Consider the following 26,406-nt stretch of genomic DNA (forward strand, 5'->3'; position numbering starts at 1 on the left):
AAGGCTTTGAACTGGCAAGAATGAGAGGAAATGATGAGACAACAAAGGAAATGGGCCTCAGAGAGAGGAAACACAGGGAGCACACATGAGGCCTTTGGGTAGCCTCTGTTGCAGGCCTTTGTCAAGTTGAATGGGTCTCTCCCTCCCTCCCAGAAGTCAAGCCTGGGGTGTCCTCCCTAGAGAGGCTCTGGAGAACTGTGCCGACTGCCTACCAACACAAGTTACATTTAGTGCAGCCTGTTGTGTGAAATGCTTTGTATGTGTGTATCACTTCACTTAATCTTCTCAATATCCTTATGGAGAAAAATATGTTTATCAATCCCCATTAATGGAGACACTGAGGTTAACCAGCATGCCCCCAAATTCACAACTAGGAAGTGGCAAGGCTCAAATTTGAATGCAGGTCTTTCTACCATTAACCTGTTATGTTTTAAAAAAGATTTCTTTTTAAGCTTTATTTTTGAGAGAGAGAGAGCGCACATGTGAGCAGGGGAGGAGTAGAGGGAGGGAGACACAGAAGCCAAAGCAGGCTCCAGGCTCTGAGCTGTCAGCACAGAGCCCGATGTGGGGCTCGAACCCATGAGCCATGGGATCATAGGTTCTCACTGAGCTGAAGTCGGCCGCTCAACCGACTGAGCCACCCAGGCGCTCAACAACTGCACTGTGTGTTTTGCCTGTGTGAGCTCATTTAATCCTCACGACAACCCCACGAGGTAGCAATAAGCTCCCAAATGCTGAAAAACTGGCCCCGGGTCACAGAGCTCAGGATGTAGCTGTGCTAAATCCCACTCTTACCACTAGTCAATCTTCCCTTGGGTTCTTCCCTGACTCACGCTGTTGTCGATGCCAATTAGAGACTCGGTGAAGGACAAATAGGTGATAGAGTTAAAGGCATCAACTTAACGTTGGACTGAGGATTCACTTGTGTGGGATCAAGTTGTTGAAATTTCTATTTGGTGGCCGGAGTTTAATTAAGAACCATCCAAATACCTTTCTCAGCTGAAATCTCTCATTTAGTTAATCAAATTAAAGTGTGGGAAAGTTTGCCCTTAACAGTCTGTTGCTGGGAGCCTTTGTCTGACTTTCCCCTTCGTTCTGAATGAGTGATTCATTCAACAAACAGGTATTGATTGGATTGCCGCTGGGCAGCACGGGTAGTACGCCTGAGAGTCAGGAAGCTAGTCCCAGGTCTCTAGTTGTGGGGCTTTGAGAAAGTCACCTGCCCCCATTGGGCCTCACTAGATATAAATAAACCCGCTGATTGATCTGTAAGGTCCCTCCCACTGTAGGTTTGAGTGCAAGCTCCTGATCAGTGTTTGTTTTGTTTTCCTGTATTAAATATTTGATTGTTAACTTATCTATTTTTATTGAGCTATAGTTGACATATGACATTATATTCATTTCAGATGTACAAATGATTCAATATTTGTAAATGTTATGAAATTAACATCACATAAGTCTACTTAACATCCATCACTATACATGATTACAATATTTTTCTTGTGATAACTTTTAAAATCTACTCTCTTAGCAACTTTCAAATATGCGATAAGTATTACTAACTATAGTCACCATGCTGTACATTACGGCCCCAAGACTTATTTATTTTATAATTGGGAATTTAAACCTTTTGACCCCCTTCACCTATTTCACCCACCTCCTACCGTCTGCCTCTGGCAATAACCAATCATTTCACTGTATCCATGAGTTTGGTTTGTTGGTTAGTTGTTGGATTGGTTGGTTTTATAGATCATACAGCATTTACCTTTCACTGTCTTATTTCACAAAGCATAATGCCCTCGAGTTTAATCCATGTTGTTGCAAATGTCAAGATTTCCTTCTTTTTTATGCTTGAATAATATTCCACTGTATACATATCCCACATTTTCTTTATCCATTCATCCATCAATGGATATGTAGTTTGCTTCCATATTTTGGTTATTGTAAATAATGCTGCAGTGAACAGGGGAGTGCCTATATCTTTTTGAGATAGTGTTTTCATTTCCTTCAGATAAATATCAAGAAATGAAATTCCTGGATCATATGGTAGTTCTATTTTTTTTAATTTTTTGAGGAATTTCCACAGTTTTCCACAGTGGCTGCACCAATTTACACGCCCACCAACAATGCACGAGGGTTCCCTTTTTTCCACATCCTCACCAACACTTGTTATTTTTTGTCTTTTTGATAATAGCCACTGTAACAAGTGTGAGGTGATATCTCATTGTGATTTGGATCTGCATTTCATGATAATTAGGGGTGTTGAGAACTTTTTCATGTACCTGTTGGCCATCTGTATGCCTTCTTTGAAAAAAAAAATGTCTATTCAGATCCTCTGCCCATTTTTTAAATTGGATTGTTTGAGGTTTTTCTGCTATTGAGTTGTATGTGTTCTTTATATATTTTGGACATTAACCCCTTATCATCAGATATATGATTTGCATATACTTTCTCCCATTTGATAGGTTGCCTTTGCATTTTGTTGATGGTTTCCTTTGCTGTGCAGAAGCTTCTTAGTTTAATATAGACCCACTTGTTTATTTTTGCTTTTGTTGCCTTTGCTTTTTGTGTCAAATCCAAAAAAACCATCGGCAAGACCGATGTCAAGGAGCTTACTTCCTATGTTTTCTTCTAGGAGTTTTTTGGTTTCAGGTCTTATGTTTAAGTCTTTAATCCATTCTGAGTTAATTTTTGTGTACAGTATAAGATAGTGGTCCAGCTTCATTCTTTTGTATATAGTGGTTCAGTTTTCTGAATACCATTTGTTAAAGACAGTTCCCTTTTCTCATTGTATACTCTTGGTTCCTCTGTTGCAAATTAATTTGTGTGGGTTTATTTCTGAGCTCTCTAGTCTGTTCTGTTAATCTATATGTCTGTTCTTATGTCAATACCATACTGTTTTGACTAGTATAGATTTGTAATATAGTTTGAAATCAGGGAACATGATCCCTCCAACTTTGTTCTCCTTTCTCAAGACTCTCTTGGCTATTTGGGGGGGGGGGAGTCTCTTGTGATTTTATGATAAGAAAAGATAGGATTCAGTAGGCAAAGAGTGAAAGGTTAGGACCTGAGATCCCTGGGTGGGGAAAAACACATATTTTGGAACAATGCTGGGAGTGTCTGAACACAGCAAAGCCCCTCAGGCATAAGGTTCCTCTTAAGAATGTAACAGACACCACCTACTCCCCCTCAGGTTCCCTTCAGGAATTTGACAAAAGACCTAATTAAAAATAAGTAGTAGAGCATAAAACACATGACCCACAAGGAATGGTATGGCCATAGACCACCCCTCATGCAATGGAGTCGAGCCAATCAGGAATGTTCAACCCAGCACCTAGAGTTATCCAGCCAATAAGGGTAGAACATGAGAAGGAACAAGGGGGAAGGGAAGGGGGGTGGTGACCGGAACCTTATAAAATAAGGACTCTCGTCTTGGGCATTCACTTTCAAATGTCCCCTCTCTGTAAGGAGAGCTTTCCTACTATTCTTCCTTTCTGATCTTATATGCTAATAAAATTCTGCCTGCTGCTCATTTTGTGTCCACATCTTCATTCTTGGAAGTGGCAAGACAATGAACCCTGGGTATTGAGGTAAAAAAAATCCTACAACAGTTTCATACAAGTTAATTTCCTCTTTGAATGGATAAAAAGAAGAAAAGGAGTCAATTACTTAAACTGCTCAACTGATGACCCTGGTGGGTGAGAGCCAGGTAAGGTATGTTCCAGGGGGTTAGAGCAGGCACTGAGGGAGGATTGGGACAGCAGGGGACCTGGAAGATAGGTTTGGAGACATGAGAGAAGATCCTAGAAATAAGGGAGGCAATGGAAGGGAGGTGGTCATGTAATGGAATCAATGTGAGTTAGCTCCTTGGTGAGTCAGAAACTGGACCAGGTTGAGTAGTCTCACAAAGTAAACTTTATTTGCAGCAAATAAGGAGATCATGAAAGAATAGCTTCCAAAGCCATGACTCCCCCTTTTATTTAGGTTTAGGATAAATATTTAGATAGGGAAGCCTTGTTATTGCATGTAGAGGCAGGCATAAGGTCACACATGCACCTTAAGGAAACATGCCCATACATACATTGTGTGTTATGTAATGAGGCTGAGGGTCCACCTTGGGTGGAGATTTTAGTATTATAATAAAGGTAGTCATGAGTCATTCTAGAGGTCACTCCAAGGTCCATCTGTGCAGGTGCGGGTCAGGGGTTAAGTTAAAATTAGTCTCGATGGTCTGGGCTGGCTGGAGGTCTTGTCAGGGCAGTCACTTGCTCCAAGGGCAGTTTCACTTTCCCTTTGCCTAAGTTCATAGATAAGCTGGAAAAAAAGAGCTTAAGAAAAAATGTGGGACAAGGGTCGGTGAGCACAAGCTGGAGGACAGTAAAGGTCAGGTCTTGGGGGTGTAACTGGTGATAACCAAACTTTTGGGGTGTAAGAGTTTGGGAATTCCTTATACAACCGTGTTTTTGTCTTAGGAGCTGTGTCTTCTCCAGACCCTCTGATGTTTTATTTTCCCTTCCCTGCTCTACTCAATCTCTTCCTTTCAAGGAGACCAAGATGGGTAGTACATAAAGAGTAGATATGCTCTTAGAAGACCAGAGAGAGGCCCTAGGTAGACTGTATGTGATCTTAGAACATATGAAACAAAAAGTTTTGTATATCTTTCTTCTATGATCAAGTTTAGCAAGACAACTTTCGTGTCTGTATTAATGCAAGTCAAATCTAGAGGCACTTTAAAATCTCCCACACATATCCATTCCCCTTACGACCTCTTCCAGAATCCCGTCAGGTGCCGCTGCTGCCTTGTGTATTTGTACCCTGACTACACTAAAAGATTGACAGGGGACTCAGACTGAGGGTGGAAGTGAGAGAGACAAGATGTAAAACTAGGTACTTTCCACGATGTTTCAGACATTTGTTTCTGGAAACAATAGAGCTAAAGTAGATCTTAAAGAAAAATTCTCAAATGACTCAAGACACACCCTCACCAGTGGAGAGGGGAAAAGTCATTGCGCGCACATAGGACAGTGAATCTGGAGATAAGCTCCATTCACAGTTGTGCCTTTAACTTGCTGTATGACCTTACACAAATCACTTTACCTATTCCTACCGCAGGCTTTCCTCATTATAAAATGGGCATATTACCATCCGTTATCCATGCACTTTTGAAAATCAGATTAGATAATACTCATGAGAACATGTTGCAAATGTGATCTATTGATAGACCTTACCTTGCATTTAAGTGCTGTTGGTAACACAGTGGTTTTATAAGCTAGCTTGAAAACTGCTCTGTCCCATTAGAAGTATTCAGCTTCTCAAAATTCTCAGTGGGGCTCAGTTGGGTGTCCACTGTCTGTATAGGCCATCGGGTATGAAGGAATTCCCTAGTAGTTTTGTGGATCTAAGAGGATTTTGAAAACCACAGTGAAGCTGAAATATGTGAAACCCACTGAAATGAAGTCTCTGTTCAAGGCTCTTCTTGTACCTTCACATTCTCAAGGACCTTGCTTTTCTGCATCAATCTGTCTCCGCTACAGGATGATTATCATCATTACTCAAGTATTTGGCCATCTTAGAAAAAGCCTCTCTTAATCCTACATCCTCCTCTCCTCCAGCTACTGCTCAGTTTCTCTGCTTTCCCTCATAGCAAAACTTTTTGAAAGAATTGTTTACACATGCTGCTTTCATTGTCCTCATCTCACAACTACTCCAATATCTGTAATTGCAAAACTTCTCTAGGTCAACTTTGGCTGGCTGATGCCAATGGTCACTTCTCTGTCCTCATCTAGCAACTTGAATCAGTATTACACACAATTGACTACACCCCCTTCTTTGATGGATTCTCTTTCTCTTGGTTTTTGTGACCCTGCATTCTTTTTTTGTTTTTAAGATTTTATGTTTAGGGGCACCTGGGTGGCTCAGTTGGTTAAGCATCCGACTCTTGATTTCAGTTCAGGTCATGATCTCACGGTCATGAGATCACACCCCAAGTTGGGCTCTGCACTTCGTGTGGAGCTAGCTTGAGATTCTCTTTCCTTCTCCCTCTGCTCCTCCCCCACTTGCACACATGCACTCTCTTTCTCTATTAAAACAATAAAAAAATAAAATAAAATAAAATAAAATAAAATAAAGATTTTATTTTTAAGTACTTTCAAACACCCAACATGGGACTTGAACTTACAACCCCAAGATCAAGAGTCACATGCTCTACCAACTGAGCCAGCCAGGCGCCCCCCTATTTTTCTTTATATGTCTCTCTGGCTATTCTTTCTGGGTCTCCTTAGTAGGCTCTTCCTTCTCTACAGAGGAGCATAGAGGTTAAAAACACAGACTCTCAAGCCCTGCTTTCCAATATGGTAGCCACTAGTCACACTGTGGCTATTGCATTTAAATTAATAAAATTAAAGAAATAAAATTAATAAAAATAAATAAAATAATAAGATTAAATATTTATTAGGTTAAATTAAAAATTGAGTCCCACCAACCTACTCTTTCAATTGCTCAACAATAACATACGGCTAAAGGCTAAACACATTGGACAGAAAGACACAGAACATTTCCACCATTGCAGGAACTTCTTTTGGATGGTGCTAGCTAGAACCAGACCTCTAGAATTCGAATCCCAGCTCTGCCAGTTTATCAGCTGAGTGACCCTGAGCAAGTTACTTAATCTCATAGAAAAAAATCCCTGCCTTCACAGAGTTTATGCTACCCCTACAATGGAAAAATATGGCATGCTGGAAATGTAGACGGGAGATCTATAAACATTGCTAGCTGTCTAAAAGATTTTGGTAAGTAAAAAAATGCAAGGTGCAGAATGGTACAGTTAGCTACTAGATACCTAATATGACCTTGGATGAACAAAATAAAGATATACTCATATTTTTATATTTATTAAAATTCTGGAGAGATATAAAAAATTTAGTGGTCCCTTTGGGGAATGGAGTCAGGGTTAGGAAAAAGACTTTGGCTTTGCATTTTATATGTTTATGTACTGTTTAATCACATGCATAAATTGCTTTTGATTAAAAATCAAAATCTTAAGTTTATATGTATATAATTTGGAATTTTTCTTATTATCCATTGCTGTATAACAAACTGTCCCCAGAGAGTCGCCTGGATGACTCAGTCAGTTAAGGATCCAACTTCGGCTCAGGTTATGATCTCACAGTCCATCAGGTCAAGCCCCTGGTTGGGCTCTGTGCTGACAGCTCAGAGCCTGGAGACTGCTTTGGATTCTCTGAGAGTGTCTCTTCCTCTTTCTGTCCCTCCCCCGCTCGCACTCTGTCTCTCTCAAAAATAAATAAACATTAAAAAAATAAAAATAAAAAACTACCTCTAGAACATAGTAGATTAAAACAACATCCATTTTGGGGTGCCTGGGTGGCTCAGTCGTTTAAGCATCCAACTCCTGGTTTTGGCTCAGGTCATGATCTCACGGTTCATGAGATCAAGCCTTGCATCAGGTCTCAGTGTGCAGCCCGCTTGGGATTCTTTCTCTCCCCCTCCCTCTGCGCTGCCCCCCCCCCTCAAAAATAAATAAATAAACTAAAAAAATCCATTTTATTATATCTCATGAATCTATAGGTAATAATTCAGTCAGAGTTCAGCTGAGCAATTTTTCTACTGCAACTGGCTTTTACGAGAGTCATTCAGTGGTATTCAGATGGCTTGAATGGAGGGCCTAGGACTGCTTTGCACACATGTCTGGTGCTTTGCAGGAATGGCTGGAAGTTTGGACTCAGCTGGGCCTCTCTCTGTTTCCAAGTATCTGTGGGACTTTCCATTTGGTCACTCCCGCAGAGTAGTCAAAGTTTTTATATGATGTCTTAGAGATCCCAGAAACCAACATGGAAACAGAACGTTCTTTAGAGGCTAGGCCTAGAATAAGCTTTATGTCACTTATGCCATACTCTACAGGTTAAAGCAGTTATAGGCCAGCCCAGATTTGTAACATAAGCAGTAGAGACAGACCTAGCCTCTTTATGGGAAGGGCATCAAAGAATTTGTGCTCATCTTTAATCCAACACATACCCCAAGAGTGCTGCCTTAATACAAGTTATATCTTTGATAATTCAGGTTAGGACTAAAAATTGTAACAGTGAATGGTTCAGGATAGCTGGAATGGAAACCCAGGGAAAGAGGAGCTAAAAATACGAGTGTGACCTCTTCATACTGGAAGATGAAGGAGGCTATCCAGAGTCTCAGAGTAGAATTCTATTTTACTCATTCTCACAATCGCCTTGGCAGACTAACAATGCCTGCTTCCACTGTCCTCCTCATTCCCTTCATCTCTCTCAAGCAAGTCAAGGTAAGAAGCTTTGTTCCTCGGGTAGGGCTCATGTCTTTCTTGACTCTGTGAAGCTTCCTTTCCGAAGTACAGAGTGCGTAAAATAGAGCCTACAGCAGAATCAAACTAATGCCACCAATCGATAGTCTCCCCTCCAGCACATTCTGCTCTGCTATCTTTTAAAGAAGGCCCCTATCTACTTCAAGTCAAATGTTGTGCTAGGTACTTTAATATATATTTTATTATGTCATTGTGACAACGTTGGAATAGGTATTATTTTTATCCCCCATTTTACAGAGAAGGAAAGTGAGACACAGACACTTAAGTGACTGTACCCCCATACAAATACATAGGGGGCAGAGCCTGGATAGCAACTGAGATCTTTGACTCCAAAGCTTATGATCTTTCGGTATACCATGCTGCCTTTCAAGGAAAAAGAAACAAAAGTCTGTACACTGGATACTGAGTGTACTTTTCTTGTATTTCATTCATCTATCCACACAGTATTTAAGGTATGCCGAAGGGGCTTCCCCACTACCAGAATGTCCAGAGTATTAATGCACTTTTATTTTTTTAATGTTTATTTCCTTTTTGAGACAGAGACAGAGAGAGAGTGTGAGAGAGGGGAGGAGCAGAGAGAGAGAGGGAGACACAGAATCCGAAGCAGGCTCCAGGCTCTGAGCTGTCAGCACAGAGCCCGACGCGGGGCTCGAACCCACGAGCCGTGAGATCATGACCTGAGCCGAAGTCGGATGCTCAACCGACTGAGCCACCAAGGCACCCCAGAATCTCCAGAGTCTTAAACAAAAGTCTAAGGGGAAAAGCTGTACTTCTAGCATTGGCTTTTCCAAACCTTGGTATCCACAAGCTCAGTATTGCCAACATATCATAAAATATATTTGTTTTAATTCTACTACATGTTTTGCTGCTGCTCCTGGCACCTCTGTAACAAGGGAACAGCTGATAATACAGCTGACACCGTCATGTATGTTTTGGCAGCTGACCAGAAAAGGGTCAAGAGTGGCACAGATGGTCTCTCCTTTTCAGCATTAACCAGGTTTTTTTTCAACCAGGAAAGTGCTAATATGGAGGCCTGTAATTGAAGAATATGGGCCGGAAATGTGGCTCATGGATGAGAGACACTTTGGTGATTGGCAGAATTAGAGAGGGTGATTTGAAAAAGGAACTGGGAGGGCTTGACTCAAGCAGGATTCAGCAATCCCTTTATCCCTAAGCATTTACAGAACTACACTATCCAGTGCACTGTGGACAGGGGAGCTAGAGTCCTTGGGGAGACATATGGTGCAGGAGAGAAGGGTAATAAAGGAGGGGAATGTAATGGAGAGAGAAACAATAATAAGATATTGAGTAAAAATTAAGAGAAAAATAATGATCCTGTGGTAAACACGATTGATGGCCGTCAACTTGAAACAAAGGCAGCCACACACAAAACTGCCCATTTGTGAACTAGCCCCTTGGGGTGGTGATTAGTGCAGAAAACTGCCAGATGACTATATGCAAATCATGTCTGCAATCTTTTACTTTGGCATTTTACATTAATCAAAGTAGCAACTCATTCTATGAAGCCAATGTTACCTCCATACCCAAATCCAACAAACACATCACAGGAAAGAAATCCATAGACCAATATTCCTAATGAACATAGATGCAAAAATCCTCAATAAAATACTAACAAACAAACCCAACAACATATAAAATGGATTATATACGCCATGACCAACTGTGATTTATCCCTGAAATGCGAGGTTGGCTTAACATATGAAAATCAATCAGTAAAAAAGTGATCATGTCAGTAAGTGAAGAAAAAGTATTTGACAAAATCCATCACACTTTCATGATTAATCCACTTAACATACTAGGAATAGATAAAAGAGAACTTTCTCAACCTAATAAAAAGCCTTATGAAAAAAACCAATAGTTAACATCAATATTTAGTGGTGGAAAACTGGACCCTTTACCCCTAAGGTAAGGGGTAAGCCAATAATGTTTGCTCTCACCAGTTCTATTCAACATTGTTGTGGAGGTTCTAGGCAAGACAATTAAATAATGAAAAGAAATAAAAGACACCCAGATTGGAAAAGAAGAAGTAAAACTATCTCTATTCTCAGATGACAGGATCGTATATGTAGAAAATCCTAAGGACTCTACCAAAAAAAATCATTAAAATTAATAAAAGAGTTCAGCAAGCTTGATGGATACAAGGTCAATATAGAAAAACCATCTGTATTTCTATACACTTTAACAATGAACAATCCAAATATAAAATTAAGAAGACAATTCTATGTATAATATTATCAAAAACAATAAAATACTTCAGAACATATTTAATAAAAGAAGTGAGACTTGTATATTGAAAACTAAAAAATCTCACTGAAAAAAATTAAAGATGATCTAACTCAGTGGAACATCATCTTGTGTTCTTGGATTGGAAAACTTAACATTGTGGAAGTAGCAATAGTCTCCGAACTGATGTACACATTCAACACAATCTCTGTCAAAATCCCAGCTGGCTGTTGTGCAGAAACTGACAAGCTGAATCTAAAATTTACATAGAAATGCAAGAGATCCAGAATAGCCCAAACAGTCTTCATGACCTTGGGTTTGGCAATATATTCTTAGATATGACACCAAAAGCACAAGAAACAAAAGAAAAATAGATAAGTGTGGGTTTCATCAAAATTAAATAACTTTGTACTTCAAAGGACATCATCAGTAAAGTAAAATATAACGCACAGAATGGGAAACTTGCAAATCATATATCTGAAAAGGGTCTGGTGTCCAGAATACATAAAGAACTCTCACAACTCAACAACAATAACAAAAAAAGCAAATGACCCAGTTAAAAATAGGCAAATAATTTGAATAGACATTTCGCCAAGGAAGATATAGGAAGGATATGTCCAATCAGTAAATGAAAAGAAGCTCATCATCATCAGTTATCAGGGAAATGCAAATTCAAATCACATTGAGATACCACTTCACACCCCCCGGGATAGCTGTGACTTTTAAAAATGGAAAACAGGGGCACCTGGTTGTCTCAGTTGGTGAATCGTTGGACTTTGTCTCAGGTCATGATCTTGCAGTTCATGAGTTTTAGCCCTGTGTCGATCTCTGTGCTGCCAGCTCGGGATTTTGTGTCTCCCTCTCTCTCTCTGCCCCTCCCCTGCTCATGCTCTGTCTCTCTCTGTCTCTCTCTCAAAAATAAATAAACATTAAAAAATTAATGGAAAACAAGTAAACAAGTATTGGTGAAGATGCTGGGAAATTGGAACTCTTTCATATTGAAAAACAGAAGTACTGATACATGCTACAACATGGACGAACATGCTAAGTAAAAGAAGCTAGACGTAAAAACCACATATGATATGGTTCCATTTATATGAAATTTCCAGAATAGGCAAATCTATATTGAAAGTGGTTGCAGGGGGGCTCGATGCAGGGAGGAATGGGGAGTGACTACTTATGGGTAAGGGGTTTCTTTGGGGGGTTATGAAAATATTCTGGAATTAGATAGTGGTGATGATTGCACAAATTTGTGAATGTACTTAAAACCACTAATCGTACACTTTAAAATGGCAGACTTTATGGCATGTGGGTTGTATATCAATAAAGCCATTATTTTAAAAAGTAGAATTAGGGGCGCCTGGGTGGCGCAGTCGGTTAAGCGTCCGACTTCAGCCAGGTCACGATCTCGCGGTCTGTGAGTTCGAGCCCCGCGTCAGGCTCTGGGCCGATGGCTCAGAGCCTGGAGCCTGTTTCCGATTCTGTGTCTCCCTCTCTCTCTGCCCCTCCCCCGTTCATGCTCTGTCTTTCTCTGTCCCAAAAGTAAATAAAAAACGTTGAAAAAAAAATTTTTTTAAAAAGTAGAATTATATATCCAACAACCAAATAGGAGAAATGTACTAAATCTTTAACTGTCTCTATCCCAGCTAGCTGGAATAGTGGCTTGCTTCCTTTTTCTTCAGAACCCACCCCCAAATATGTACTCATTCCTTCACCTATGGCAAAATTATTATATTTGCCAGTCAGCTCAGCCCTGAGCCAGTAACACTAGACATTCCAGGGCCCACATTTGTCACACCTTCTATATAGCCCTTCCTTCATGCTATGCTTGTATAGTGAACAACTCCTTTCTCCAAAAATGAATCAGAGGAGACTCGAAAAACAGGCTGAGGCAACAGACAGAAAGGGAAGTATTGGAACGTAAGCTGTAGGGAATAGGTGACCTCATTATTCCAAAATCCTCTCCTACAATTGAGAATACTCAAAGAACCCTAGACATTTCCCCTTCTACTCTCTTCCACGATAGTATATTGGGAAAATACTTTGACGTCTTTCAATTAGAGTCTAATCTAGTCCCAATTCACATTAGTGAACTTGTCGTTCTCAGTGAGAATTGGCAGCCATAGAAGAGTCCAGAATTACTCCGCCACCCATTCTAATATTTAACAGCTCTTGCCATTAACGTACCACTAACAATGTAACAATGTGAGTAACAATTCCCAATATTTAATCTAGGTTCCTGATGCTTGATGTAAACCAGATTACCTCTCGTTATATCCTTCATAGAGAGTGAGAAGAGATAGTGTTGATTTATATTTGGAAATCAGTGCCTGGAAAGGAAAGAGTAATAGAAACTGGGATTTTTTTCAGAGAATGACAGATCATCAGTTTCTAAACATTTGAAATCCCCCTGTAGATAGGGCTTCCCCAAACTGGTCACAGGACTCTGGGTAAAAGCGCATAAAGGATGTAGAGAGACATAACCGAAAAAGAGAAATGTATGTCCCACCTTTGTGAGTTATCAAGGCCAAATGAATCTAGCCAAGCCACCACTCCCCACAAGCTAACATGATGACAGAGACTCAGGCAAGCACCATTAGCAAGAAGACTCCCCTCCAAGAAGTAAAGCACTTGCAAAACCAGGTTCCCAAAAGATCCATCACTGCCATCCTGCCCAGACCACCTTACCTAACTGAAATTGATTGGAGACATTCCCACATGTTTGCATTATCTCCGGGCTATTCCATCCTAAGGGGTATAATGCACAGCCTGAGCTTATCAGCAACCCTGGAAAGAAAAGCATACACATAGGTAGAGGAAAATGTAACAAGTCTTCTGTCACCCCACATTTCTCTCTGGATTAGCTCAGCTCCAACTCTGCCTCTTGTTCCCAGAGCTTATCTTTCCCCTTTAACCTTAAATGTCTGTGACACTACCAACTCAACAGGATTTCTTGGCCATGTCATAAGTAGTGAGCTGAGCTGCAGTAGATAGTAGAGGGAACAACTTCTAAAGAAAAGGCAGTATTAGGAATTAAGACAGGCCGGTGTACTTTTCACAGGCAAAATGTTTTTGACAACGACCCACAAAGCTAACTTGGCCTCTCCAGTCGGACTCTTCTTCTATCTTGGTCTGATTTTCAAAAGGCAACAATGTAGAGAATGTTACTCTTTCCTAAAACTCAGCCTTTTCTAAGAGTCAAATGGGTCCTTAATGGTTAAAGGTAGGTCATGGCTTCTATCACTTAGACTCAGCTGCCAGATTGATATCTACAGAAAGCATACACATTGGGTAGGCTTCTCCTGGTGAGGAGGGCACCACACTCCTTCTTCCAGAAATACTGTCTCATTCTGAGAAATCGTTCCAGCTTTATGCTAAGCATCTCTCCTTTATTTGGCTTCTGATACCTTCCGCTGTGCCCCCCATCTTCACATCCATTTTGTTTAGGTTATTTGGTCACTACAGAGAAACTATGGGATCTTAGCAATAACCTTACTCTTCTGACCAGAGATACAAATCTGGGTCTGCTTGCTGATACTTCCTTCTAAGGAAACTACATCATCCTCAGCTCTTCCTTACTGCCCAGGTTTACATTTTATAACCTATGACCTCTTCCTCCCTCATGTCTTTGGTGACAGTGCGGTGGACTACACATGACAGCTAACACAAAAACAACCAAATTCATTGGCTGCTCAATGATAGGTGACCTCATATCCTGGCATGAAGACATCAGTTGGGCCTGATTCTTCCTTCTGGACATTTTAATCCAGAAACAGAGATGCTGAGGGAGTTAGCAGATGGGGCAAAGGTTAGGGAAGAAACACCAAGAGGTAGAACCAAGTGTGTGTCAAGCTGAAGCCAAGTTCAATCCAGAGTTATGAATAGACATCAACTCTGGGTAGGCTGAGCAAACTGATTCCTAGAGAGAGAGAGAATACAGCGGCATGAAGCAGACACGCCATGGCGAAGAACTCCACACTTCCCCTGAAAGACCTAGAGAAAAATCCAGTCCTTCCCAATGGCTTTCCAGTTCCACTTTCCTTGTGTTATAAACTCCCTTTTTAGTGAGAGAGCTCAAGTGAGGCTCTTCTACTTGCAACCAAGAGAGCCTAATTACAGGAACACTATACCTGGGACCCACACCAAAGGTTATGGGAAGGTCATGTGCCAGAAATATACATGCAGAGACTAATAACACAGAACTTCAATGGAGCAGGGCTTTGATCAATGATGAATGAATGGCATATTTATAGGTTCCAGAGCTCTAGGGCTGGCTGGACAGTGAAAGGCAGGCTACTCCAGGGACTGCTGGCCTCCCCTGCACCTCCCTTTCCCCGCTGAGGAAGATTCCACGTACACGCTGAGAAGCTAATAAGTCCACTCTGCCTTAAGATGAATCCTTTTGGAAGAAGACCACAAAGTACTCTAAGCTTGTCTGCAACATGGCAGCCAGCTTTTCTTAATATTCAATGAGTCCAGAGAAAAAGATGAGGTAGCAAGAAGAGTTTAAATAGGAAAACTGAGATAACTTTCTAACAGTAAGAGAGGGTTTAGAAACTAAAAGAATGACCAATTAAGGTTAGAAATTCTCTTCAGTGGAATGCTTAAAATTAGAAGGCATTCTTATCTGTCTCGTAGTCTTAAAGGAAACGAAACTGGTCACTCAAAGGTCTTCCTAAGCTCTGGAATTTATCCAGTAGCAATGGAAGAACACTCCTATTTGTTTAGGGATTCCTTCGTCGTGTTCGTTTGTTTTTACCACAGATGAACTGAAATCCTATGATATGAAGAGGTATCAGCCAGAATATGGAGCTCAGAGTGTGCACAATGGGTTAAAGACAAAATGGGAAACGAATCCTAAGCCTTTTCCTGCTCCTGGTACTTATCCTTTGAGAGAAGAGTTACTAAAAAGTTAGCTTTTCCACATAAACTAGGAAGAAAAGAACACACGTTTATGAAAGAACAGCAGTTCAGCTTTCTAACCTCCACCTTCAAAGCCCTGGGACTGTCATGAGCTCTAGTGCTGGCCGAGTGTCTGTCTTGCCATGGCTGAAGAGGGTGGAACTTCTTCAGCCCTCTCTTGTTCCTCAGACCTTACCATGGTGAGAAGCTTAGGTCAGGAACTATCTTCTCCAGGAAGCCTTTCTCACAATCCCCCAGGTGCCCCGCCCCCAGCCTAAGTTAACATTTTCCTCCCCTCTGTTCCCACAGCACCTTGTGCTTACTCCTGTGACTGAAATATCCTGTGATATATATCTTTTACAACTGATTGTGGTCTGCTTCCCTCACTAAAGTGTGTGTTCCTTCTGGAGGGTATGATGCTAAGTGAAATAAGTCAGTCAGAGAAAGACAGACGTCATATGTTCTCGCTCATAGGTGGAATTTGAGAAACTTAACAGGAGACCATGAGGGAAGGGAAGGAAAGGAAAAATAGTTACAAACTGAGAGGGAGTCAGACCATAAGAGACTCTTAAATACAGCAAACAAACTGGGGGTTGCTGGGGGTGCAGGGGAAGGCGAAAATGGGTGATGGGCATTGAGGAGGGCACTTGTTGGGATGAGCACTGGGTGTTGTATGTAAGTGATGAACCATGGGAATCTACTCCCAATGAATGTATTCTTTTTTTTTTTTTTAATTTTTTTTTCAACGTTTTTTATTTATTTTTGGGACAGAGAGAGACAGAGCATGAACGGGGGAAGGGCAGAGAGAGAGGGAGACACAGAATCGGAAACAGGATCCAGGCTCCGAGCCATCAGCCCAGAGCCCGACGCAGGGCTCGAACTCACGGACCGCGAGATCGTGACCTGGCTGAAGTCGGACGCTTAACCGACTGCGCCACCCAGGCGCCCCCAATGAATGTATTCTTAATAAAATGTTTTGAGAAAAAAAAAAAGTGTGTGTTCCTTGAAGGGAGGGGCCTTATTTATCTTTGACTATGTACCCTTGGTACCTGGTACATAATAAGTGCCCAATAAATGCATCTGTTTCAGAGTATGCTCTGGGTACCTAACAGACAGCTTACTTTGCCCACACTACCCAAGGGGGAAGCCTTCTGAAGGGATCTTCTTAGCATGGATGGGAGATCATCCTAGACACCTAGTACAGCTATAGAATCCTAGAGAGGGAAAGGCCTCTGGAGATTACCTACTCTAATCCGTCCCCATTACAGATGTGGATATTGAGACTCAGAGAGGGACAGTGATTTACCTATAGTCACATAGCCAGTTACTGGAAACACTTTTTCTCACTAATCAGAGAGATCATCAACCCTTAGAAGCTCTGTCCTTCTATCCAGAAATGACTGCCTTTTGACAACAATATATCTAGCAAGCACTAGGAATCTTATAGGCATTAGATCCAGAGAGATGGTACAACACAATGGCTTCAGAGAACAATACTGGATTATATATACTTGAAAGTTATTAAGAGAGTAGATCTTAGATGTTTTCACCACACACACACACAAGGAATGAAATGAGGTGATAGATTGTTATCTAACCTTATTGTGGTAATCATTTCACAATATGTATGTGTATGAAATCACATTTTACACCTCAAACTTACAGTGTCCTATGTCCGTTACATTTTAAGAAGCTGGAAGAAAAGAGAGAGAATGGATTCTATAGTCAGTCTAGATCTAAGTTCAAATTTCAGCTCTGCCACCTAGAGGCTGTGTGACTTTCGGCAAGTTACTTAATCTCTCTGTGCAGTTATCTCATCCTTAAAATGAGAATAGTACTCTATCCTATAGGGCTGCTTCAAAAAGTAATACTCATAAAGTATCTAGCATTAGAAAGTGCTCAATAAAAAATATTATTATTAAACAGCAGCCTCCCCCTATGACTCCTCTCTCAACTTCTCACATATAATATTCTCTGTGCTAATTTCTTTCTCACCTCTTTGTCCTCATAAGAAAAACCAGTTGAAAAGTCAAAAACTGAATAGGGCTCGATTCAAAAGCTGCCTGGTTGGAGTTGTTATCTTGCAATTTTTTGCAGGCACCAAGCCAGAGACTAGAAATCTCGGCCAGGCATGTGTTCTGCCCCAGTGCATGTGGCCCCATACTCTGCCCAACCAGCCTTCCTACTCTTCCTATCCTCTGTCCTCCCTCCTGCCTTTTAAATGATGAACACAGCATATTCAGCATATTCCTGGGCTGCTCTGATGGCAGAAAAAACTAGTTTAATGTTTAATTATTTTTGAGAGAGAGAGAGAGAGAGAGAGAGAGGGGTAGAGTCAGAGAGGGAGGGAGACACAGAATCCAGAGCAGGCTCCAGGCTCTGAGCTGTCAACACAGAGCCCGACACGGGGCTCGAACGCACAAACTGTGAGATCATGACCTGGGCTGAAGTCAGATGCTTAACTGACTGAGCCACCCAGGCGCCCCAGAAAAAAAACTAGTTTAAATCCCAACTCCAGCCCTGTGTGAGATCTAGCCCCGGCTCCCACTTCTGTAGGTGTTATTGCTAACTCCTGGTTTTGTCTAACCAGATACGTCCCTTGGAAAAGTCTGCCCCAACTGCTTCTGTTCAGCTGGGTACTTTCTTATTCTCACCTGTCTCTAGAAAGGATCTTATACTTTTTCCTGCCAAGAAGGAAGTTCCTTATATTTCCTTCTCAACTATTTCTTCTTTGTTTAGCTCTCACTGAAAATAGAGAACAATTCACAAGCATCTTGCATATGTACACACAGGGGAATGTGAGAGTATGTTCTCATCCTTACTTCCCTACTATACAGTGACCAGTGGGCTGCTATCTTGTTTCCCTTCTTTGACTGTTCTTTCCACAAGAACCCCCTATCCCAAAATATACCAAATATCCTCCCCTAACTTTGTTGCTATAGTCTGAATTCCCTTCTCTGACCAAGCAGAGGCCTGGAGTTGAACACTTTCTTCAGCCCTTGTGGCAGGCAACCTCAACACCAATACAAACCCTCAGACTCGCTCACCGTCTCGGACAGAACGTGGAACCCTTCTTGCAGCTACATCCCAGCTACACTCAACCTTCCCTTGATGACAGAATGACTACTTTCCCACACCCCAACAGTCATATCACCTCCTTCTAACTGCACGTTCTCCATTAGGCAGATGCCTAACCTTCGTCTCTGGGCAGAGAAAGTCCCATCCCTGGGTGTTACCAATCCCCTTTGCTACCCCTTCCGCCATCCACAAGCGCAGATATTGAGTATGCAGCCATTTTGTGGCACTCTCCACCCCATCCCCAAATATCTGTCCGAATATGGTTATTAGGTAGTTTGAATTTACCACCTGAGCAGAAGTCCCGTTCTCAAACGTACTAGAAAATGTATAAATCTGCCCTCTAGCTATAATCTTAGCTTTCCCTTCCCGGGGAGCTCCTCACTCAACTCTCTAATTCATTTGACCCCATATTCTCTCTTGGAGTTATAAGAAAGTTTACTTCTGCAAGAAATATTTAAGGTAGATCAGGGGAGACTTCACATAGAGGCTACATTTGACCTGAACTTGGAGAAAGAGGCAGATGTTTACAGGCAGAGATGGAAGAAAAGGGAGTTCTAGGAAAAAGCAACATTATGAACAACACTGAGCAGAGGTTCTCAAATTTTGGTGTGTACGAATGAAAGATCATAGCTACCTCTGCTGTAGGAACAAGGGAATATGATCGGGATAAGAAGGAGACTATAATTGTATCGGTAACATATTTCTTAAGCTGACCGGTGCATACATCTCAACTGTTTTATACTATATTGTCAAGAATAGATCAGTCTAAGGAGACTGTGTAAAATACAGAGTATAAGGCATCAGTTCTGATTCAGTAGGCTTAGAATGGCACTAACAAGCACCCCAGGTAATTCTTATACAAACGGTTCATGGGCCTCTCTAAAAAAACACTGTGATAGCATTTCATCTTCAAGAGGAAAAGGACAAATCAGTAGCACCGGTGCATAAGGCCCAGGGCTGAGAGTCAGGAGCCCTGACCCATATTCTCCGCTCTGCTCCAATTTGGTACCTAAGTATTTGCTAGTGGGTTAACTTCTTTAAATACTATTTTCCCAAGCAGAAAGCCACTTTTATCCTCGTTCATCATGGTAAGGATAAACTAAATGATGCCTGGTAAAACTTGAGGGATTTTTCCAGGAAATGCATGGTTTACAGGGAAGATAATGGGGGTTTTTTTGTTGTTTTTGTTTTGTTTTTGACTTTGTTTCTGTTTTGTTTTATTTTTAGAAAAAGAGCCCCCTTTCCTTGATTCAAGTTCTCAGTGATCTGTCTCTAGTGGCAATTTTTACTGAGCTTGAAGCATGTAACATTAGGACCTTACGTGGAAAGGAACACTGGTGCCTATCTGGGTACGTTGAATTATATCTCCTTAACCAAAAAAAAAAAAAAAAAGTCCAGGGTGGTGGTTCTCACTTGCGTTGGGAAAAAGGAACACAGCATACACATCAGAGTCACTGGGGAGATTTTTCAAAACACGCAGACGTCCACCTGTTGCTATGTAAATCAGAATGGGAAAAAGGTTGAGAGAGTTGGGGAGTCCACACATTTTTAAGCCCTCCAGGTGATCTTGATACATTCCCTGCTCTAGAAAGATTCTTGGCCTCCCTCATGTAACCCGATCCAAGATCTTATACTTTTTCCTGCCAAGAAGTTCCTTATATTTACTTCTCAACTATTTCTTCTTTGTTTAGCTCGCACTGAAGATAGAGAACAATTCACAAGCATCTTGCATATGTATACACAGGGGAATGTGAATAATGACCTTGTTCTCAGGGACTGGGGGCCAGCTGTTTGGAAAGCCCAGCATCCCCAGGGTTGAAATAATCTCCTGGCCAGATGTTTCCTTCACCGGTTGGAGCAGGGCATGAAGGTCCCAGTGGAAGGCTCCCTGGACCCTAGGCTTGTCCAGCTGGATCAGCTGCAGGTGGAGCAAATGGGACCCAAGGGCCCCATCAGGTCACCTTGCTAAGTCTGACTCAGGCCAGCAGCTCTTTATTTCTTCCTGTCTCTCCCACTTCCCACTGTTCATCTCTGTGGGCAGCTGCCAAACTGGGGAACACGAGTCAGGCAGGGGGAGGGAGTAGTTCTTAATGGATACTCCATCTCTTCAGTGGTTTGGGGTCTGGCAGAGATCAACCAGACCTAAAACAAATTGGCTCCACCCCACTGCTGTATTTCGGTTAATGCACTAGCTGCCGAGAAGCAGGCAGGCCTGGAACAACAAAATCAATTCCCCTCAGCTGAACAGCAAGCTTAAACTTAACCCCCACAGCTCTTTCTCTTGTGTCTTTTATCCGTGGTGCTTAGCTGTTCAGGCTTGGCTTCCTGACACTGACAGAGCATATCTCCGAGGGGTCAGATACAAGATCTCTGGAGACCCTTGGGTGATGGTCATGTGCCAAGGGGCTCCTAGGAAATATGATGCATCCAAGCAGTCTTCACCATTCCCTCACATCTGATGTAACCTTGACAGGTGCCGGTTTTTAAAAAGGAGGTACAAATGACCCTTATTTGGCTGGTGTTACAGATGGGAGAGCTGTGGAAATTTAGCCATCTGTCCAGTATCATTCACTTATCCAGGGATAAACCTTGAACCACCATACCTTGGGTCTTGACTCCTATGACTACTGTCAAATGGCATTTTATTTTTGAACTTTAAAGACCCTCACCCAGGTATAAATACTGTGACCATATGCCTATGAGCAAGGGTCAATGGGGAATCATTCTATATGAGGAACCACATAAGAGGAAAATAGTACTAATGTTTTGCTTCCTATGTATGACACCTGCCACTCAGCCAAAGTTCTTCCCCACTCAGTCCATGAGTGTATTGTAAAATTCCATCACCTACCCACATACCTCCTCAAGAATTTCCTCTGAGTTTCTAAACCTCGGAAGTGGGATCAACTAAAATATATCATATGGAGAAACATAAGGGTTTTTGTAAAAGTCTCAGTCAAGCCCAAGTAAGCTGGGAGTAGGAGCCACTGTTAATAATGCTTGGACTCTGGTGGAAGCTGTTGTTACTTGCCTTCTGATTCCTACCAATTAGCCCCTCTCACCCTCTGCTGGCAACTCAGAAATTCAAGTGAGGCTAAGCTGTCACTCTCAAATCAGAATAGAAAAGGACTCAGGGTGCTAACGTCCCCTGGGGGAAACAAAAAGGATAAGATGTGAAGGAACCCAGCTCTCACGTGTTCAACTTATCCTAAGATACGCTAGACACTGCCATAGCTGTGTATTCATTCTTCTACAGTTACTGAAGACCTGGTCTGTGCCAGGCACCGAACTGGGCCCTGAGAATATAAATATAAGTTGTAAAGACCGTCCCTGTCTCCCGCCAGCTAAGTGTTATTTTCTGAAATAACGTGTCCATAAAAGTGCTGAGCTATCTATAGCATGTCCAAGAATTCAGGTGAAAAGGGAGCCTATTTAAGGTTTATTTGTGATACCCATAGAGCCCCCAAAGGGAGACAAAGTCATTGGCTTAGACCAGCCTTAGTAACTGGTTCTGTACCATGGTTTTCAAGGGGGAAGAAAGGAGCTAGTCTAATGACTTTCAATGTGGCCAGAAAACCATTAGTAGCTAAAGAATGGAAAATTTCAGGAATGAGGGAGACTAGAATGTCAATTCACATTTAAAACTTTTACAGTGAGTCTGAAGAAAGAGGGAACCAGAAAATATCACCTTAACTGGAACAACACAAAGAAACTGGCAATTTTCATAAGCAGGTCAAGAAACCATGATGCGTTAGTTCAGGGTTTCTCGACCTTGGCATGATTGTCATTTTGTGCCGGATACTTCTTTGTTGTTGGAAATTGGAAGCTGTCATGTTTTTGTGCCTTGTGGGATATTTAACATCATCCCACATCTTTATCCACTGGATGTCAATAGCACACTCCCCAAGTTGTGATAATCAAAAGTGTCTCAAAGAGATTACCAAACGTCCAGGGCAGGGCGGGAATAGCTCCTGTTGAGAAACAATGTCTTTGTTCACCACTATTCTCTTACTCCAAGGCCATCTCAATACAGTCATTAGAGAGAATAAAGAAATTTAGCATCTGCACCATCTTGCCAATGAACAAATTCAAGGAAGGAAGGGAGGTGAGCATACTAGAGGTCACTGTCACTTGCCCAGCCACTGGGCAACTTAGCGTAAGAGCCAGAAGTGGGAACCAAGTTTCTTGGCTCCATTCACACACATTGTGCTGCTAATGGAGATGATAATGATGATGACTTGAATAATGATTCTAAAACTTCATGAACAACAACCACAAACTTCAGCAAGATGTTCTACCAGCACTTTTTCCCAGTGCCCCATTTAGGTACAAAATATAACACATACATTTGCCTGTCTACACTTGCCTTTTCTTCTCGCAAAGTTCAAATTAAACTGCCCCCATCGCCTTCCCGCAGTCTGCCATATTTGCATTTTGCTCTTTCCTGGCCCATCTGCACACTACCAGCACCCCAGGTCTTCAGCACTAAATTTAGAGGGAGACTGAATGAGGGGAAAAATGAGTAGGGTGGGTCAGGGCCATAGGAAATTGGGATAGACTGTTAACAGCTACCAGATAGGGCTAGCCTTAGATATAGGGCAAATAAGCAGGGACCTACAGTCTGTCTGGTACCTAGCATTTCACTTTTAGAGATATATTCCTTTGGTGAAGGCTGTACATTAAACTTGTCAGTAATTAGCACTTGCGTGTACATGTTTATCAGATCATTGCCCTTTGAGATCACTACCAGAGATCAAGGGTCTCGGAGATCAAGTGTATTTAGAGTATATGTTGCTGCCCCTGGAAAGCGGACCTGGATAAAAGTCTTCAATGGGCACTGCTCAGGCGGAAGAAGGTGATGAAAATGGAGGCTAAAAAAAAAAAAAAACGAAAAACAAAAAACCCAGATACCAACTTTGCTACTAGCCCGTTTTGCTGTGAGTAAAACCGAGCTATAGATTGCACTCTGGGGAGTCCTGGGCTGGGTGTTTCAAAGGCGTTCCGGTTGGATAAACAGGAGGGGCTGAGAGTGGATTTCCCCGTAAGGCAACACGTCCCACCCCACCCCCACCGCCAAGCTCCACAACCTGCCCAGCCCCGGTGACACAGTCTTACCTCCCACGAACTGTGCTGCTCCCATGCAACGTCCCATCATTCTGGAGATGAGCCCCTCCATGCAGCAGCCCAGGACAGCAGCCAGTGCCACGAGGAGCAGCAGAGCACAGCCGGCACCTGTCACCACTGTGCACATCTGCCAGGCCAGGCTTGGGATGGCACTGAAGCTGGCATAGCGCCCACACTCTTCCACCATGATCAGACTGTGCCCCTCTCCCCGCACGGGGTAGTTGCACCTCCGGAATGTGCTGAATGACACTGGCTTCCCCAGCTGGGATCCAAAGAGCCAGTAAGGCAGGAAGTAACTGGTAGAACTGGCCACAGCAGTACCAAGGGACAGGAAGGCCCAGAGGGTCCCCACCAGGGTCAGGCTGCTCCTCATGGTCCCAGGTTTCTCTGCAGGGATGGGGAGATGAGTTGGGTCATAGCACCAAATGCAGAAAGTTAGCAAGCAGGCCAGTTTCATCTGGCTGGCCAGTCCTAGGGCTCGTTTATGTACCACTTGGCCTTTGCTTCTGGATAAAGTTATTCTCCTCAGGACCGTTTAGGTCCTTCTGGGATTCTGCTTTCCAGCATTTTCCCCATCTTCCCTTCCCTCCACCTGATTCAGATTTCTATGGTCTCTAGGCTGCAATGGAAGAGCCATAGAACTGAACTGGTGGCTGCTCCAGCAGCTCGAATGCAGCCTGATCAGACAGCTTTCAACTCTTGACGTCTAGCATGAAGCAAGTGGCAGGAGGGAAGGCTGAATGAAACCAAGGCTGCCCAGAGAATCCTCAGCTTCCGGCGGAATGGCTTTACTGGCCTGGAGGCCTGGAAGGAGATGGTATCTCAAGAGGGTCAGGAAGCAAGTTGTTTTCAGAGAGTGAGGGAGAAGGAAGACAACTCAGGGGGCTGCCCCTCCTACAAGGGAGAAGAAGGAAAGAGAGCTCACTGTGGGGGGTCACAGGATGTGCCCCTACGACCTATGTAGGATGTCTAAGAGGGCATCAATATGAGCCGTTCACAGGGTTGAAAAATGTGCAGAATAAAATATGGGGTTCCTCTCTCACACCCCATTCTTATCACTGAGTGAGCACTGATCAGTCACTTTTTCCCCAAAAGCAATACGAGGCAACTTTCCAACCAGTAAGCGTTGTTTGACTCTAGACTGGCCATTAAGAAAACCTGCCTCATCCTTTGCTCCAAAGCTTCTCTTCTCTCTGACATGGATCAGGTGCCCCCTGCCTGGCAGCAGGAACGTATATATAGCTGTAAGGACCTTTCAAGGTGCTTCCGGAACAAGCAATCTCAGGTTCAAGACCCCGAGAGCCTTTTCAGATCTCATCTCCTCAGCCCAGCTCACAAATGGCTTTCACAGACCCCTCTGTTGAAAATCGACCACTTCCCTCCCAACTCCATTAATCTGCCATTGCTTTCTGGCCGCAATTAGGGCAGCCAGAGACCACACTGCAGCTTGATGACAGCACTGTGAATGTCTCCAGCAGGCAGATGGTGGAGGATGTTTCAGAAACGTCTCCATGATTCATCACCATTGCTTAAGGCTACAGGTGGTGGGAGAGGGTTTCAGGGGTGGGGACCCAAGGTAAGGGGGACTGCGCAGGCACTGGCTGTATGGGCTACCATACTGCTAATTGGAGACGTTGTCAGGAGCTAGCAGCAGCTGTTTTCAGGGTCTCAGGGACCGTGCCCAGCCATGGGCCCTTTCTCAAGCACCATTACAGAGTGCCTGGCACAGAGTAGGCGCTCCAACTCATGTTAGTTTCATGAAACCCATTTCACAGAAGCAGCGAATTTCCAGGCTGGCAGGGACCTTAATGAATCTCCTAATTCGACCTTCTTGTTTTATGTATGGGGGGGGGGGGCACGGCCCAGTAAGGAGAGAAATGATTTCCCCTAAGTCATAGAGTAAATTAGCAAGCGGCAACACCAGAATAAGAAAATAAGAAACCCGATCTGCCTATTCCTGGGCCATTACTTTTCTACCACACAGTCCTAACATCCCTTCCCCACCCCCATCACTTTACGGACGGGAATGCGGAGAGGAAGTGATTTACCCAAGGGAAAAGGGCTAGTGAGGTACACTGGCCAGACCAGAGCCCAATTATTTGATTCTTAGCATAATGCTCTGTTTTCAGTCCACCGCCAATTCCCCTCCTGAAACATATGTATTGTGTGCTATGTGTTTTGTGCAGGAAGGGAGAGGAGATCATAAATTGTAGGTGCTTACATTGGAATGTTAGGGCTTGGGAAGAAAGTGCCCTGAGCTGGGCCCCTGGGAAGGAGGCTTTGTGCCTGATTGGGGGGCGGGGGGGGGGGGGGTGGGCAGTGAGAAGAAGATGTGCTGAGGGATTGAAAGCCAACAGGAGAAGTGGAACTAGTTTTAAGTAATTGCTGTTAGAAAACAGGTATGCTTGGCCGCAATGAGGTAATGCCTCGGCTTGTTATATTAGCGTTTGTAAGATTATGAGAAGTACAAGCAGAGCTCTGTTATGGGCTCACTTCCTGGTGAAGAAGCCCAGGCGGGAGGATGAAAGGAAACAAACTGACCAACGCAGCCTGCCGACTGCCTCATCGTATTCCCTTCCAAAGCCTTCACTTCACGTCCTCTGCCCAACAATCTGTGTTCCGTAAGAAAGGCAAGAAAGGCGTCACTCCCGATTTACAAATTAGCCCACTGAGTATCAGAAAGCTAAGTGGCTTGCCCAAGGTGACACAGT

General features: G+C 42.9%; 1 protein-coding gene across 1 annotated transcript in view; it reads right to left on the reverse strand.

The window, feature by feature from the left end:
• The window catches only part of LHFPL1 (LHFPL tetraspan subfamily member 1), a 40,202-nt gene extending 16,125 nt beyond the window's left edge, over window positions 1–24,077 (reverse strand). The window contains exons 1-2 of the mRNA XM_058713530.1: window positions 23,687–24,077; window positions 13,280–13,378 (exon numbers count right to left, since the gene is read on the reverse strand). Of these exons, the coding sequence (XP_058569513.1) occupies window positions 13,280–13,378; window positions 23,687–24,068 (481 nt within the window). The 5' untranslated portion in view covers window positions 24,069–24,077. The remainder of the gene's footprint in view (window positions 1–13,279; window positions 13,379–23,686) is intronic.
• Between the last annotated feature and the right edge of the window lie 2,329 nt (window positions 24,078–26,406).

The sequence above is a fragment of the Neofelis nebulosa genome, chromosome X (genome assembly GCF_028018385.1).
Source record: "Neofelis nebulosa isolate mNeoNeb1 chromosome X, mNeoNeb1.pri, whole genome shotgun sequence".
NCBI lineage: Eukaryota > Metazoa > Chordata > Mammalia > Carnivora > Felidae > Neofelis > Neofelis nebulosa.